Genomic DNA, 16,381 nt, shown 5'->3' with positions numbered 1-16,381 from the left:
ATACATAATAATAATATAGAAATAATAAGTGACGAATTTTGATCAAATTCTTATTTCCTTCAGTCCCCACTCCCCCTCGTGGTTATTTAAACACTTGTTATTTTGAACTCTTGATAATTTGAAATTTATCTCTGGTCCCTTGAGTTTCAAATTATCGAGAGTCGACTGTATATATATATATATATATACATAAGGTGTCCCAAAAATCACGGACGCCATTGTAGCATCTGATGAAAAAAATAATTCTGAGACGAAAAGTCCTTCGCCATTTTTCAATTAACCGTATAGATAATTAATTATTAATTAAAAATAACGTCTCTTTATTTGTTAGAGAGAGAGAGCGCCAGTGTCCAGTAAAGTATGTGCCAAACAAAGACACAACTAACTGTATGACTACCTAGTTTCTATAGCTAACGTAGTCACACATATTCACTTACACATTCACACGTGCAAGCGTCTTCGTTGGAACGCACTTGACACTAGTGCTCTCTCTCTCTAATGCATAAAAGGACGTTACTTTAATTAATAATTAATTATCTATGCGTTTGATTAAAAAATGGCTAAGGACTTTTCGTCTCAGAATTATTTTGTTTATCAGATGCTACAATGGCGTCCGTTACTTCTGGGACACTCTGTATATATATATATATATATATATATATATATATATATATATATATATATATATATGTATAGCAGGGAAATACTATGACTATACTTAGGCTAACTAAGTTTACTCAGGAATTACTTCGGCTGAACAAGCTCATTACACGGCAACGTTACGGAATAAAAAGTATTCTATGTTATACCAAAAATTAAGATACCTTCATATTATAGGTTATGGAAATTTGTTACGCCATTTTAGCACATAGAAATAATTTCAGAAAAATGTTTCTGATCTATTCCAAAAGGCCATGTGTTTTGCTAAAATATACATTCTATGTTACTGTTCTGCCTCTAAATAAGTCATAAGCGAAAATTATCTCGATCTGTTGCAATCGTACTACTGGATGAAAGAAAAAGTGTGAAGACACTTTCATTCTACTAATACGAATAGTAACAATATTTATTGTTTATTCAACTTCCCTGGCGGTTTCGGCGACATGGTGAAAGCACGGTTGATTGACGGTTGTTTCGGACAGTCTGAACCGGGAATCGAACCCGGCTCATCTGGCTGCGCGCCCGAGACTCTACTAGTTAGGATTGGATTTGGATTTAAAAAAATTAGGAAAACGGATGACCCTAAAGGCTATCCGTACAACTTCCTGCTAACTCCATACCTAAACGCTCAACATTTCACTTATTTTGTTTTTGAGCTCTTCGAGCTGAAAAGTACAATTTCTGTGTTATTTTGAGCTTTCCAAGCTTAAAGAGATAGCTTTTTTATGCTTTTGAGTTCTTCGAGCTCAAAAGTCTGATAGAAGTTTGATAAAACACTATTTTTTGAATGTTCAAACCGCAATAACTTTTGAATGAATGAACTGATTTTTACGTGGTTGGTGACATTCAACGAAGAAACCTCATAACGGATCCTTAAGTTTAAATCGATCGAACAAAGAATTTCGAAGTAATTCCAAAAAAACACTTTTTCGGATTTCTTTCGTCAACGATAACTCACGAACGAATCAACCGATTTTGACCGGCTTGGTGGCGATCGATGTGGTTTTTTGATGTTTACATCTGATTAGTTTTTGGAACTGATCGGTCAAGTCGTTTGAAAGTTATTAAAAAAAAACCACATTGAAAAAAAATTTTTTTCGCAGTTTTTTTGAGATTTCTCAAAATCTATCGGTCCGAATCGGTCCAAAGTGTATCCAAAATCTAAGTTTGGTCAAGCCCTTTCGAATGGCTCCAACCGCGATGAAATCGATCAAGCTGTTCAAAAGTTATAAAAGGGTCACATACATACATACACACACACACATACACACACATACAGACATACTGACATCATCGCGAAAACATTCAGGGAAGCTTCCTAGGACCTTAAAACGTCGAGATCTGATGAGAACTCGATTTTCGAAAAACGGGGTAAAACCAATAACTTCCCGACTTTTGAAAATTTTCAATTTTCTTAGCGGGAAGTTAAAAGTTTATTTGCATTAAATGATTACAAAAGTCTTACAAATATGTATTTGGCTGCAAAATTAACTTAAAAACAAGCCATTAATTAACTTAATATTTTTATAATTGACTGTCCCTGTAAGCGGGCATTTCACAATTATTTTAGTTTTAATAACAAAAAGTTAAGTAAATTTAAATTAGGCTTATAGACACTGTTAACAAATATGATAAACTATTTTAATTACTAAAAATTCACTGTATTAAAGCTATGATGTAAAATTATATAAAACTTCATCTATGCTATTATTCTCTTCAAATTTATCCTTACTTACTAAAGAAAAAATTATTATTTACCTAATATGAACCTAATTAGTATTACCTAATATTACCTAATATAGTATTTGATCTTTTTCTAAAGTGCTTCCTGCGTGGTGTTTCCTCAGCTAACCACCAGTATTTGTCGTTCAGTCTTATGAAGTCTAATTGGTCTTTTAATGGTATGTCAGTAGAATAATTAAAGTTATGTCTTTTATTTGTAAAACAGTCGGCCGTATAGTTAATTCTTTTGTCATTGATACGTCTTGTGTGATGATATACAGGGTGTCCCAGAAGTCGCGCACCCCATTGTAGGGATCGAAAGAGAAAAATATTCTGAGACGAAAAGTCCTTAGCCATTTTTGAATCAGACGCATGGATAATTAATAATTAATTAATGAAAGTGACCAATCAGGAGCGCGCAACAGAAGAATTGAAAGTGAGTGGAAAGGCAGAAAGAGACGCGAGAGTAAGACGAGAAATCTGCTGCCTGCGTCTCGCGCAGTAGACCGAGAGTGGGGACGGAACAAACGTGGACGGCGGACGTACGTGATGCTAGGTGAATGTGTGAGATCATGCGCTAGTGTGGGCTAACGTCAGTGTAACGGTAACAATGCACGTATGAATGTGAGTGAGGATATTTTTATTTTTTTTTATTACAGGCACAAGATTTGACCAAATTCGACAGGAAAAAAAGGAGATTTTACTGAACTCAATCGGCACGACTGAATTTTGATTTTTAATTGAAATAATTGAAGAAATTTTTAATGAAGAATCATTAGCGGGGCTCAGAAAAAGGCAGAGGGCAAAAGTTACTGGACTTTTTGAAGTGAAACTTTACGGAGGGTAAAATTGAACGATTTGAGGCGGAAAAGGGGAAGTAGCGCTAGAGGAGAAGCATTGAGTGAAAGTTTAGAGTAGGCGAGTGGGGGAATCGCTTGTATAGCAAGCCGAGCAAGCCTTATATATTTTAAAGAGTGGGGAGAGTTAAGGAGAGTCAAGTAGAGTGGACGAGTGCAGTGCGCGTGCGTCGTAATTCCACCACGTTACTTATATATATATATATATATATATATATATATATATATATATATATATATATATATATATATATATATATATATAATGTGTGTGTACATATTATATGTATATGCGTATATCAGCTGTCGCAAACCGTTCTTATTTAAAACGTTTTAGTACAGATATATGCATAAATTAATACGTAAATACTTATAAGTACATGAAAAATACACTTATTTGATATATATATATATATATATATATATATATATATATATATATATATATATATATATATATATATATATATATATATATATATTAAAATTTATTCCTGGAAAATTATTTTTCATTATATTTTTTAATTATTTTGTGTAAATAGTTTTGGGGTATAGTGGGGTGTATATATATTTACACGTGTTGACTCAAATATAAATTTCTCAATTCCTGTTTATACATTCGTGTTAATAATTTCATCATTATATTTTCTTAATCCTGGTAAGTAAATGATAATTATTGTAGGTTGCTTTATCGAGAGTTACTACGATTGAAAAATTATATATCGTTACAAAAAATAATACGGCTACTTTTAATCATGGGCGAACAAAGCCAGCTGCACTTTGTCCGTTAAAACTTGAGCTTCAAAGACTGTCATTAAACCCATTAGTGACATTAGAATCACAATTACTTGAATTTATCACTAAAAAGCCTGGTTTGTCAATTTATAGTTTGAATATTCAAAGTTTACAAGCCCATAACAATGACATTATCGACAAAGTAGCTGCTAATTCAAATATTCTACTTTTGTCTGAAACGTGGACTCATAATGATGAAGACATTTCCATTCCTAATTTTAATTGTGTAGTTAAATATAAACGCCCTAATATAAGATCTGGAGGTGGAGCTATTTATCAAAATGATAACGATACAACACACATTGTAACACCATCAATGGAAATTTCAGTACATAATATACAGGCACTTGGAGTACAACTCAGTGCTGTAGGAGAAATCTGTGCCGCTGAATGTACAACGGAAAATGGCCAGTCAATTTTACTAGTATCAATTTATATATCACCGAATAAGTATATCACAGACATAATAAAATTTATTCATCGTGCACTACTACCATTTTCGGCTGCTGTTGCGGAAGAACTTAATCAAGACTTAGAAAAAAAACCTATAATCCTTAGTGGAGATTTTAACGTAAATTTTTCATCGGAGTCATCGGCCGTTTTGGTTGATTTTTTAAAGACCAAATTTGATTTAGCGATAAATAATAATCCAAATGAACCAACGACAAAACATGGGACAACAATAGATGCGGTTTTTTCGAGATACTTAAATAGAATACAGACAAAAATATTTATTTCACATTTTAGCTATCACAAGCCGCTGATAACATTTGTTGATAATTCAAGTAATAATAAAGAATAAATAAGATGATAATTCTAAAAAATAAAGAGGAAAAATAAAACTTACATTTGTTGTAAACATAATATTCTTAGAAATAAATTCATTTAAATTTTAATTAAAAAATGTGTAATTGTTTTAATTCTTAAAAACCGAATAATTAATCCAATAAATTTATTTTGTTTGAGAATAAATGAAATGCTATAATATATATTTTATATATTGATCTGTTTATTTATTTAAAGCGGCTTAAAAAAGTTTTACTTCTATTGTGACCTTATGTCTGTGAGGCTCACTCATTTTTTTTTTTAACTTCCAAAAATCATAGACAACCATATCGGTTACTTGGATTTTTGAATTTTTTATTTTATATCTTTTTGTAAAGAAATAAAATTTTTTTTTCTTAATAGTCTTATGAACGTGGACTTGGCGTGATTTTTTTACAGTGAAACTGTTTTTGTTCGGATTTCAGTATTTTTTGTAATTATAATAAAAATTGACAATTTTAATTTAATACGTTTCCGGTGGCAAACTATCCCCTTTAAGCTATAGTTCATGTAAAAGTTATTCTTGCGCCGCCTGGCATGTGTAATTGCAAGCTGTCAAATATCTTTTTTTCACTGTAGTTTCCCATCTATTATAAGATTAGCATGCACCCTTATATTATTTAGTCTCTGGCCGTCCGCTTTTTACATAAGAAAAAAGTTAAAATCTAAAAATCTGGGTCGCTATAGTTTGTGCTGATTATTTTTAATAATTTTAAATAGAAATTATAAAGATAATTGATAACAATCAAGTAATACGCGTAATTAAAAGCATGAACTACTATTATAAAATATCATATAAAAAAAAAATCAAAGTAAATTTGAAAAAAAATTTGTAACCTCAAAAAACCGTTCTGCTTACGGTATATACACACTCGGTAGTCTGGCTTGAGAACGGAACTTGGCGCCAGACTATATCGAGTCTGTAGATATATATATATATATATATATATATATATATATATATATATATATAAGTAACGTGGTGGAATTACGACGCACGCGCACCGCACTCGTCCAGTTGACTCTCCTTGACTCCTTGACTCCTACTTGACTCTCCTTAACTCTCCCCACTCTTTAAAATATATAAGGCTTGCTCGGCTTGCTATACAAGCGATTCCCCCACTCGCCTACTCTAAACTTTCACTCAATGCTTCTCTTCTAGCGCTACTTCCCCTTTTCCGCCTCAAATCGTTCAATTTTACCCTCCGTAAAGAATTTTCACTTCAAAAATTTTGTTGTAAATTTAAAAATTAAAAGAAACAACTTTGGAACGTACTTGGTGTGCGTCATTGTGTACTTCAATTTTTTTTAAAAGTCCTAGTAGATAGATTTTAGGAATTTCATAAAAAGTGAAATTTTTCGTAACCACGCACACTAAATACGTTCCAAAATTATTTCTTTTAATTTTTAAATTTACAACAAAATTTTTTTTAACTTCCAAAAATCATAGACAACCATATCGGTTACTTGGATTTTTGAATTTTTTATTTTATATCTTTTTGTAAAGAAATAAAATTTTTTTTTCTTAATAGTCTTATGAACGTGGACTTGGCGTGATTTTTTTACAGTGAAACTGTTATTGTTCGGATATATATATATATATATACATATATATATATATATATATATATATATATATATATATATATATATATATATATATATATATATAAGTTATCTGATGAAAATACACGGTTTCTCAGCGAGCCTAGTGTAATTTTATTATTTATTTAAAAAACGTGGGGGAGTTGAGCTTATTTATTATTATTTTCGTAATTTACGAATTTTTTTTACTTAAAATAGAACAATAAAATTCCACTAGCAAGTTTGTTTCTACAACGGGTAAGAATAAAGTCAGTGGACTATTGATAATTTGCTGGATGACCCTTTTGTTCACAGTTTGCACAAGTTAGTTTGGATTTATCATCTTGCTCAGTGGTTTTGCACTCGAGTGCTCACCATTTGCATGATTTTCACTCCACTTGACACATCTGTAAAGCATATCACATGTCGAGTCAGAGTGGCCTACTCTTTGACATCTATCCATATAGCAATCTTTTTCAAGGCTTGAGCAAATCTGGTCTCAATTTCGATAGTTGTTAGTGTTTTTTTCTACCTATGGATCTTGCTCCAGATACTTGTAGCAAATTCAATTGACAAGCCTTGTACAAGAACTTTGGGCCAGATTATAGCTCAAGTCTTGAGAAAGACTGACACCAGAAGCATGATAAATATACTTGTGCAAGAGTTGCTCAAGATTTGCTCAAGATGAAATTTTTTCGAATGACCGTTCGCATCATTCTACCCCTCCTATATTTACTATAGAATCAGTGGATTTCTGAGAATTACGGATCTTGAGCAAATCTTGAGCAAGTCATGGGTAAGTCTTTGTTGTGAGTTTCTGGTACAAAAAATGCGTTAGAAAGTTTTTCAATGCACCTTGCTTTAGACTTGTCTCATATTCTTGCACAAAATGTCTTGAGCTAGTTATATATAAATCTTGAACCATGTCTTTTTAAATAAACTTGAGCAAGACCCATATGCAGAAAAGGACACTAGCAACTAGGGGTTTTGCTCAAGACGCTGGCACCAAAATCTTGCTCAAGCACATGTTACTTGGGTAGTACACTAAATAATTTTTGGTTTTCTGAGTTTTTCCCATTTTATTTTTTGACAACACAGTCGTCTAAACTGGACCAGATTTTTCAAGAGGCTATCAGGTAAGATTTGGACTATGAAATGTTTTTTTTTCTTGGTTAGACCTCATTAGGAGCTTTTTAACTTTGATTAATTTGACCTGTGATAGCCAGTCCCATGGCTAAGCGGTACAACGCTTGTCATGCTTGCTTGGGACTGGTGAGGCGTGGGTTCGAATCCCGGTGTGAGCTGAAATTTAATTTTCAGTGAACATCGGTGCTCGTAACTCACGCCGGGCTGTACAGGTTTGGGTTTTTCGATGGTTTCTCCAAGCCCTGTGATACCGGTGGGGCGCAGGCAAATGCGTGCAGTTTCCCCAAAGTCGGCCCATCGCCGCATTACTCTCCAGGCTGAAAAAGTATGTAATATCGCCAAACTTATTCTCCCAAACTCAATGTACCGATCAGTCTGGTGTCCCCCTCCGGTCTCGGCCGGACCCCCATCGAGACAGAAGTCTGAAAAAGCGGGGTTAAATAAAAAAAAAAAAAAAAAAAAAAATTTACCTGTGATAGATTTAGTTCATTGATTTCGCTCTGAATAAGCTGATCAGTGAAAATACTCGCGATATTTTTGAGAAGTATAGTAATAAGCTTGTCTTCTTTTTTTGTGTAAGTGTAAGACTCCACTTTGTTTTTAAGACATCTTTTAATATTGTCGTAAGTTTCATGATTTTAGATATAATATTTAGGTTAGTTTTATTTACACAAATTGTAAATAAGTTACAAATAAGTTACTCGATCTTGTGAGATTTGGTTTCACTTGAGAATTATTTTTCTGTGAATTTTTGAAAATTCTTTCTAATTCAAAGGATTCAAGTCTAGTTTTTCTTTGTGTAACATTTTTAAATGTTTTTAGGTTACTTGAGAAATCAGCGGCATGCAGTGCCTTTCTTTTTTTTAACTCATTGGTTTCCATCTTGGGCGAATGCCCCACACAGCATGGCGTGATCGAATTAATTTAGATTTAGGAAACTAAATTAATAGACGGTCTTCACTATTAGCACACTCTTGATGTAATTAAATTGCATAATATATAAATGGAACTCCATGAAAACATTCTCATAAAAATACACTTAAAACACTGTGGTATGGTGAGTATAACCTCCAAGCGATGTTTACTGTAGCAAGGCTGCAGTAAGACTCACTCTACTCCCGGGAAAAAATGATCAGGACTGATCAGACCTGTTCATATCTGATCAGGCCTGAAATCCGACCTGATCAAGCCTGTTCATGTATGATCAGGCCTGCAATTAGGCCTGATCAGACCTGTCCATGCCTGTTCATGTCTGAACCGTTAAATATGCTCAGACCTGATCAGACCTGTTCATGTCTGAAGTGTTAAATACGCTCAGACCTGATCAAGCCTGTTCATGTCTGTTCATGCCTGTTCATGTTTGAAGCATTAAATACGCTCAGATCTGCTCAGACCTGTCCATGCCTGTTCATGTCTGAACCGTTAAATATGCTCAGACCTGATCAGACCTGTCCATGCCTGTTCATGTCTGAAGTGTTAAATACGCTCAGACCTGATCAGACCTGTTCATGTCTGACGCGTTAAGGGGGTATTCTAGTGTAGAGACATGAATTTTAGGTAATTTTTACAGTGTCGTAAAAAAAAAGCAATCAATATTTTTACCATACATTTTTTTATCAGTTATTTATTAATGTTTCAAGAGTACAGAAAAAAATTAAAAAAAAAAAAAGTCAAAAATTTAAAAAACTGGCAGCCGATGAAGTGGAGGGCGTCAAAAAATTGGCAGATGAGTTTTGACATGATTTCAACCCTCCTAGTCATCTGAAATGAAAAAATAAAAAAGATTATTAATCTGCAATGATGTCGCAAAAATCAGAACTAGCGATGAGTGAAAAAAAAATTTTTTGACAAAATGGCGACTGTTTGAAAAAAAGACGATTTTTTACCATTTTTTTGAGTTTCTCGAATTTTTTAAAAATAGTCAAAATTGAAAGTTGGGGATGAGGCTAGTTCCAATTCTTGAGAGGTCTATAAAGAAGATTCTCTGAAAATTTCAAGTGAATCGGTCCAGTAGAACTCGAGAAATCGTGACAAACATATTGAAAAAGTCTGTTCTGAGAAAGACGTATTTAAAGTTTCGCGTAAAGTTTTTCGCTGTCAAAGTCATAAAATGATATATTATACTTACTTTTATTCAATCTGCCATTCCTGCTTCATACATCAGACCTTCTTCTACTTCAAAAAAAACTATTTTCTGCGTTTCTCTCTTCCAATCGAGCAGTTCTGGCCTCCTTTGAAGCGTTGGATGTACGTATTTCGGAGCGTTCAATCCGGGCGTTGTCTCGTCTCACAGCAAATGAATGAGCTTCTGGCCCAATTTTCATTCCCATAAGGGTCATCATTTTTAAAATTGGAATGAAACCTTCATTAAAAATGCAAACAGCGAGAAATGTTGCTATTTCAATTATCTTAGGTCCAGAATGAATATGGGTCATTCCACCAAATAAGAACATTTTTACCGGGCGACCCTCGCGGATTGTGTTTAAAATTTATGGAGGTGTTCTCTATAATAAGAAATAAATTCTCTACAAGTTTCAGCCCTTAATATGCAGCGGTTCTGGAGTTATGATTTTTTGAAATTTTGAAAAAAAATTTTTTTTAACTTTTTTATTAATTTTTCTGATGAGGAAAACTTTTTTATTAAAATCCACGAAAAATCTTATCTTATCGGAAAAATTCTCAGCTTTTGAATGAAAATATCCATTTTATCATAAACACATCAGAAGACCCTTTGAAATCCAATTAAAGTGGAAAAATTGATTTTTCTCGGTGTGCGGTGCAAGGTACATCCAATTTGACTTTTTTTTCTGAAAGATCAGAGTTTTTTACACAAAATATATGGTTTTCACGATGTGCATATTTTTTGTTCAATCACAATTAAATTAAACGTAAAATCTTTATAATTAAAATACTTTTATTTTTTAACTTTTTTCAGATGTTGATACAGTTTTAATGAGTGCATATCCAATTTCATCATTTATCGGTAAAAGTGTACAATGTCTGTGTACCCTTTATCGTTTTTGATGAAGAATATCGTACGTCTAACACATTTTTTTTGTCTAAATAATCATCATTCGTTATGAAAGTAAAATCAACGCCTGTAAAATTCTTGATTGCTCAGGAATTCAAATCTTGTGGTGCCAGTCTATGTTTTTTATTTTCCATTTGTAATGAAGCTCTAGCAGCATGTCGTTTTACTGGACCTACAAGCCCATCGCATGGTCCTTTGCCATGGGCAGTCGCAAAAAAATGCCACTCAACGATGATTCTAAAGTCAGCATAATATTAACATAAATTAGTAAATGTTTTTTTATTTTTAAATTGCTGAGGTGCTCCATCTGAGAAGTAAAAAATCCTTTCAATGACAGCAAATTTTTCTCTTAAAAAAGAAATCAATTGTTCTTGAAATAAATAAATCAAAACTGTGTCATGTTTAAGGCAATCTGAGATACCAACTAAGCCTAAATGCTTAATAGTATCATTTTCGTTTTAGTAAACCACCATTTGAAGTATAGTAGCTTGGTCATTATTTCAATGATAGCCTTGAGCAGCTTCCTGCACAACAAACGCAATTTTCTACCAAGTTAAAAACTACCGCTAATTCACCACTCTTCAAATTTAATTTCGCATTAGGGAAAAACCGACTTTGTATTTTTACTATAAAGTCATGTTTTAAAAGTTTCTCAAGTTGCGTCGCTAAGGTATCAATAAAGTCATCGGAATCCGAAATAACGTTTACAATGGTACATCGATCGGTTGATGTCCACATTTTAAATTCGATTTCATTTACATCAAATTCTTTAAACGATGGATGAAAGTAATTAATGATTTCTTCATTGTTTGGACATCTATAACAACTTCTGAAGAAGCACGATTCCGTTGGATTATTACAAATCAATTTATTCAATAAATTTTTATAAATTGATTAAGTTTCCATAATCCAATCAGTATTTCTCGCAAATTTTGGAAAATTACATCCTAAATAAGAAAATGGAATCGTAGTTGTGAACGCCATCTGCATTGTATAAACTCAATTTCTTAACGAGCAGTTTGAAATTTTAAATATTTAACAGAAAATTATTTTACTATCCCCAATAATCGCATAACGCTTAGCCGATATAACCTTTAATTTAATTGTGATTGAACAAAAAATATGCACATCGTGAAAACCATATATTTTGTGTAAAAAACTCTGATCTTTCAGAAAAAAAAGTCAAATAGGATGTACCTTGCACCGCACACCGAGAAAAATCAATTTTTCCACTTTAATTGGATTTCAAAGGGTCTTCTGATGTGTTTATGATAAAATGGATATTTTCATTCAAAAGTTGAGAATTTTTCCGACAAGATAAGATTTTTCGTGGATTTTAATAAAAAAGTTTTCCTCATCAGAAAAATTAATAAAAAAGTTAAAAAAAAATTTTTTTTCAAAATTTCAAAAAATCATAACTCCAGAACCGCTGCATATTAAGGGCTAAAACTTGTAGGGAATTTATTTCTTATTATAGAGAACACCTCCATAAATTTTAAACATAATCCGCGAGGGTCGCCCCGTAAAAATGTTCTTATTTGGTGGAATGACCCATATGTTTCGGCGCGAAAGTCCAAATCAACGAGTTTAGAGACTCATTATTGTTTTGAGTTTCAGAACCTAAACATCGAGTTAATAATTCCTCTGATGATAAACTGTCATAAATTGGTTTTATAATTTCTAAAACTTTATCACACAGAGGAACATTATCATGCTGAAACTCCTCTAAGGTATCCTCAGATGCAGCTTTTTGCCACGCACACCAACTCTCCGCACCAGGTGGGCAATACATATACTGTGGATCTTGGTCTGTGGAACTATTGTGGTAATAAGTAGCCCAAACTGCATTTTTCATGTCTTCAACAGAGTCTGGGTGCCGGCGAATTGCTAAACCATAATACAACGACAATTTATTTATAATTTTATCAGTTAATTTGCCTTGAATAATATACACTGAATAATATAAAAGACACATCACCTTGGGTTATTATATTACACTAAATACATACACACACACATATATATATATATATATATATATATATATATATATATATATATATATACAGGGTGTCCCAAAAGTCACGGACGCCATTGTAGCATCTGATGAAAAAAATAATTCTAAGACGAAAAGTCCTTAGCCATTTTTCAATTAACCGCATAGATATTTAATTATTAATTAAAAATAACGTCTCTTTATTTGTTAGAGAGAGAGCGCCAGTGTCCAGTAAAGTATGTGCCAAACAAAGACACAACTAACTGTATGACTAACTAGCTACTATAGCTAACGTAGTCACCCACATTTACTAACACATTCACACGTGCAAGCGTCTTCGTTTGGAATGCACTTGACTGGACACTGGTGCTCTCTCTCTAACGCATAAAAGGACGTTATTTTAATTAATAATTAATTATTTATCCGTCTGATTAAAAAATGGCTAAGGACTTTTCGTCTCAGAATTATTTTTTTTATCAGATGCTACAATGGCGTCCGGTACTTCTGGGACACTCTGTATATATATATATATATATATATATCCTTTATATACATATATATAAAGGACAAAAGGTTTAACTGAGAAATATAGATTCAGGTAGACGGAGAATCCCTAATGTCTTTTGTTCGACTAGACCCAACCGAACCAGTTTGGAGGCCGGGTCAGTAAAATGTCTATAGCTCCGAAAATAATTTAAATTTTCAAAAATCCTCTCGTAGACATATTCTTAAATAGTTAAACTTTGAAAATATAAAAAAAAAAAATCGATTTTTTTGAAATTCTACACTAGAATACCCCCTTAAATACGCTCAGACCTGATCAGACCTGTCCATGTCTAATCATGTCTGATCTAGCCTAAAATAGATAAGGATTAAAACTCCATATATCAGCTGACAAGAACTGTTCATGCATAATTTGCCCTCTTAAATGATATTTTAAGTCTGGAAGAAAAATTTTATCGAACTATAGACTGCAGTTCTATTTTTAAAATTAATTTGTTCCGTATGACGTATCAGTTACTATCCCCTTATGAATTTTAAATGTACAACTTTCATCAAAAATTTCGGCTTATATAAGCATGAACTTTTTAATTTTCCATGCCAAAACGATGAATTTTGACGCAATGACATAAAATTTTTTACCGTGTTCTACTGAATACGCGAAAAATAAGATTATTTAGTAGAAGTTTGAGTTTGATAGCGTGAAAATACCAAAATATATCAGTTGATATCGATAGGCGATAAGTCCTTTCAAGGTGTCTGTTATTATTTTAAGCTACGCCTTGGTCCATTGCAGTAGTGTCAAAGGCTGCTAAATTGTAGAACACACAAATAATTTTTCATTTCCTATACGTTTTAATTAAAAAAAACTTCAATTTTAAAAGAAAATAATAAAATTTTAATTACGGAATAAACCTTGAAGAAATTTTTTTTTACTTTACAGAGAACTATATGTTAATGGAGCGAAAAAAAATATATAGCCGTCCCAAATAAATCACTCTAATATACACAGTAAAAAATTTTGCGTCATTGCGTCAAAAAATTTTTGTGTTAAATATTTAACACTTTTATGTGTAAATTTAACATTTATTTTGTTAAATTAACACAAAAAAGTGTTAAATATTTAACATAAAATTTTTATCACAAAATTTTTTGACGCAATGACGCGAAATTTTTTACTGTGTATAATTAATTATTAATAATTAATAAATTAAGTATAGAGCTCCGTTAACTATAAGGATAAATCATGTATAAAATTTAAATTACTTAAAGTAGTTTGAAAGTTACAATAGAGATAAGATAAGTCATTGGGTCAACAGGTAAAGTATCAGTCTGAAGAGCGCAACGTACATGGTTCGAATCCCCGTCAGCACCGATTTTTTTTTTTTTTTATGGACCTGATCGAGTCAGACATGAACAGATCTGATCAGACATGAACATGCCTGGCCAGGTCTGATCAGACCCGGTCATTTTTCATATCTGATCCGACCTGAAGGCTCATGCCTGTTCATATCTGATCAGATCTGATCATTTTTTCCCGGGCTAGTTAGGCTATCTGAGACACTGTCCAAAACGTTTGATTCAGTCACCTAATAAGGTGTCGAAACCGAGTCATTTTTTTTCATTGTACAGATAAAAATAGCTTAAATAAATTTATATTTTTTCCATGACTTTAAAATAATAATCGTAATAAATGATTCAAATTTTTGATGATTACGAAAATCTTGATTTTGAAATTACGGTGGAATTATTAATTGTATAAAAAAAGTTCTGGAAAAAAAAATTGCTAAAAATTTAATTGTTAAAAAAAAATATCTCGTGATAATTTTTCTTGATAACAAACAATTTTGCCGTAATTTTAAAATTAAAGTTTTCCTCCCAAGTATTTACTGAAAATTTCTCATGTACCTATCATTTTAAACACTTTGAGTATTTTTAATAAAATAAAAAAAATAAAATATAGTCAGCACTTTTTCATCGTTGACTATAGTAAAAAATTCCTGACTTACCGACATTATACGCTAGTTTCACTTACAGACGACTACTGTGCATTTACCACAGAGTTACAGTTTTTTGACAATTTATATATTTTCGAATGACTGTCAAATGACAGACGATCGATTGATGATTTACGATTTTTACTTAGGTAAAAAATCGGGAAGACCAAGTAAAAATTTGTTTTTTTGAAGAGTAAAGTATGATAACTATACAGAATAAAAATCATAAAGTAACAGTGAAAAACTTTCACAACGATACTCGTCGTTCACTATCAAGCGACGGTCGTTCGATAGTCAAGCGACGTGACCTTACATTCATTCTGGAAACACTATGTAAGCATTCAGGAAACTTCCTGTAATCATACTGATTCCAGAGCGTTTCCAGAGTGTGTTTGTTACATTTGTCCATCATGAATCCAGAGTAACATCAGAGTGAATACATACTAAAACCACAATAAAATCATTCTAAATCCAGAATTGACCTTGAGTAAATTCATAACGGAATCACAATAAATACATCCTTTCTCCATCCTTTCCTACCAACATCCTGTTACGTGAATGTGGAACGCTTCACGTAATAATTACCGTAACTCCTATTCTTTCCCGCTTTACAGCATTATTTATATTTATAAAAATTATTACCGTAAGATGGACGGTGTGGCTTAATGTATATAGAATAAGCGAAAGGAAATTTAGTATAGACCGGATAGCTCAAATGGTAGAGTAGCCGACATGTCTTCGGAAGGTTCTGGGTTCGAATCCCAGTCCGAGCTATCTAATAATTTTTTCTCGCATATTTTATAAACTCACATTAAGATGATCCTCTCCACATTCCTTTCTCAATCCTTTCCTACCAATATCCTGTTACGTGAATGTGGAACGCTTCACGTAATAATTACCGTAACTCCTATTCTTTCCCGCTTCACAGCATTATTTATTTATATTTATACTATAATCATACTATAATCCGAATAAATACATGCCAAATCATGAATATATCCTGAATGAATACACGGAAAAAAGTAAACAGCCCGTACTCGGATTCCGGTTAATTTTTATAGTTTCAAACAGTACAGCGGACATCGGGGTTGCATAAATGTAAATATTACAAAACTTAATGAAGAAAGTGTAAAAGCTACAATTTATAATTTAACTAGCTGATACCCACCCGCTTCGCTGGGCATACAATAAAATTTTATGTTGTAACCTAGATGAAAAATATAAACAAAATGATTAATTTCAAAAAGATAATTAATATAAATTTTGA

At 32.3% G+C, this 16,381-nt stretch overlaps 1 protein-coding gene across 2 annotated transcripts in view; it reads right to left on the bottom strand.

Annotated features, from left to right (window-relative positions):
- Positions 1-12,139: 12,139 nt before the first annotated feature.
- LOC123259932 (guanine nucleotide-binding protein-like 1) overlaps positions 12,140-16,381 on the bottom strand; it is a 189,907-nt gene continuing 185,665 nt past the window's right edge. For both annotated transcript variants that reach the window (XM_044720757.1, XM_044720758.1), the window contains exon 9: positions 12,140-12,507. In XM_044720757.1, coding sequence (XP_044576692.1) covers positions 12,155-12,507 — 353 coding nt within the window. In that variant the 3' untranslated portion in view covers positions 12,140-12,154. The remainder of the gene's footprint in view (positions 12,508-16,381) is intronic.

Source organism: Cotesia glomerata, linkage group LG2 (assembly GCF_020080835.1).
Source record: "Cotesia glomerata isolate CgM1 linkage group LG2, MPM_Cglom_v2.3, whole genome shotgun sequence".
NCBI classification, from domain to species: Eukaryota; Metazoa; Arthropoda; class Insecta; order Hymenoptera; family Braconidae; genus Cotesia; species Cotesia glomerata.
This window is presented reverse-complemented; position numbering and strand designations above follow the sequence as displayed.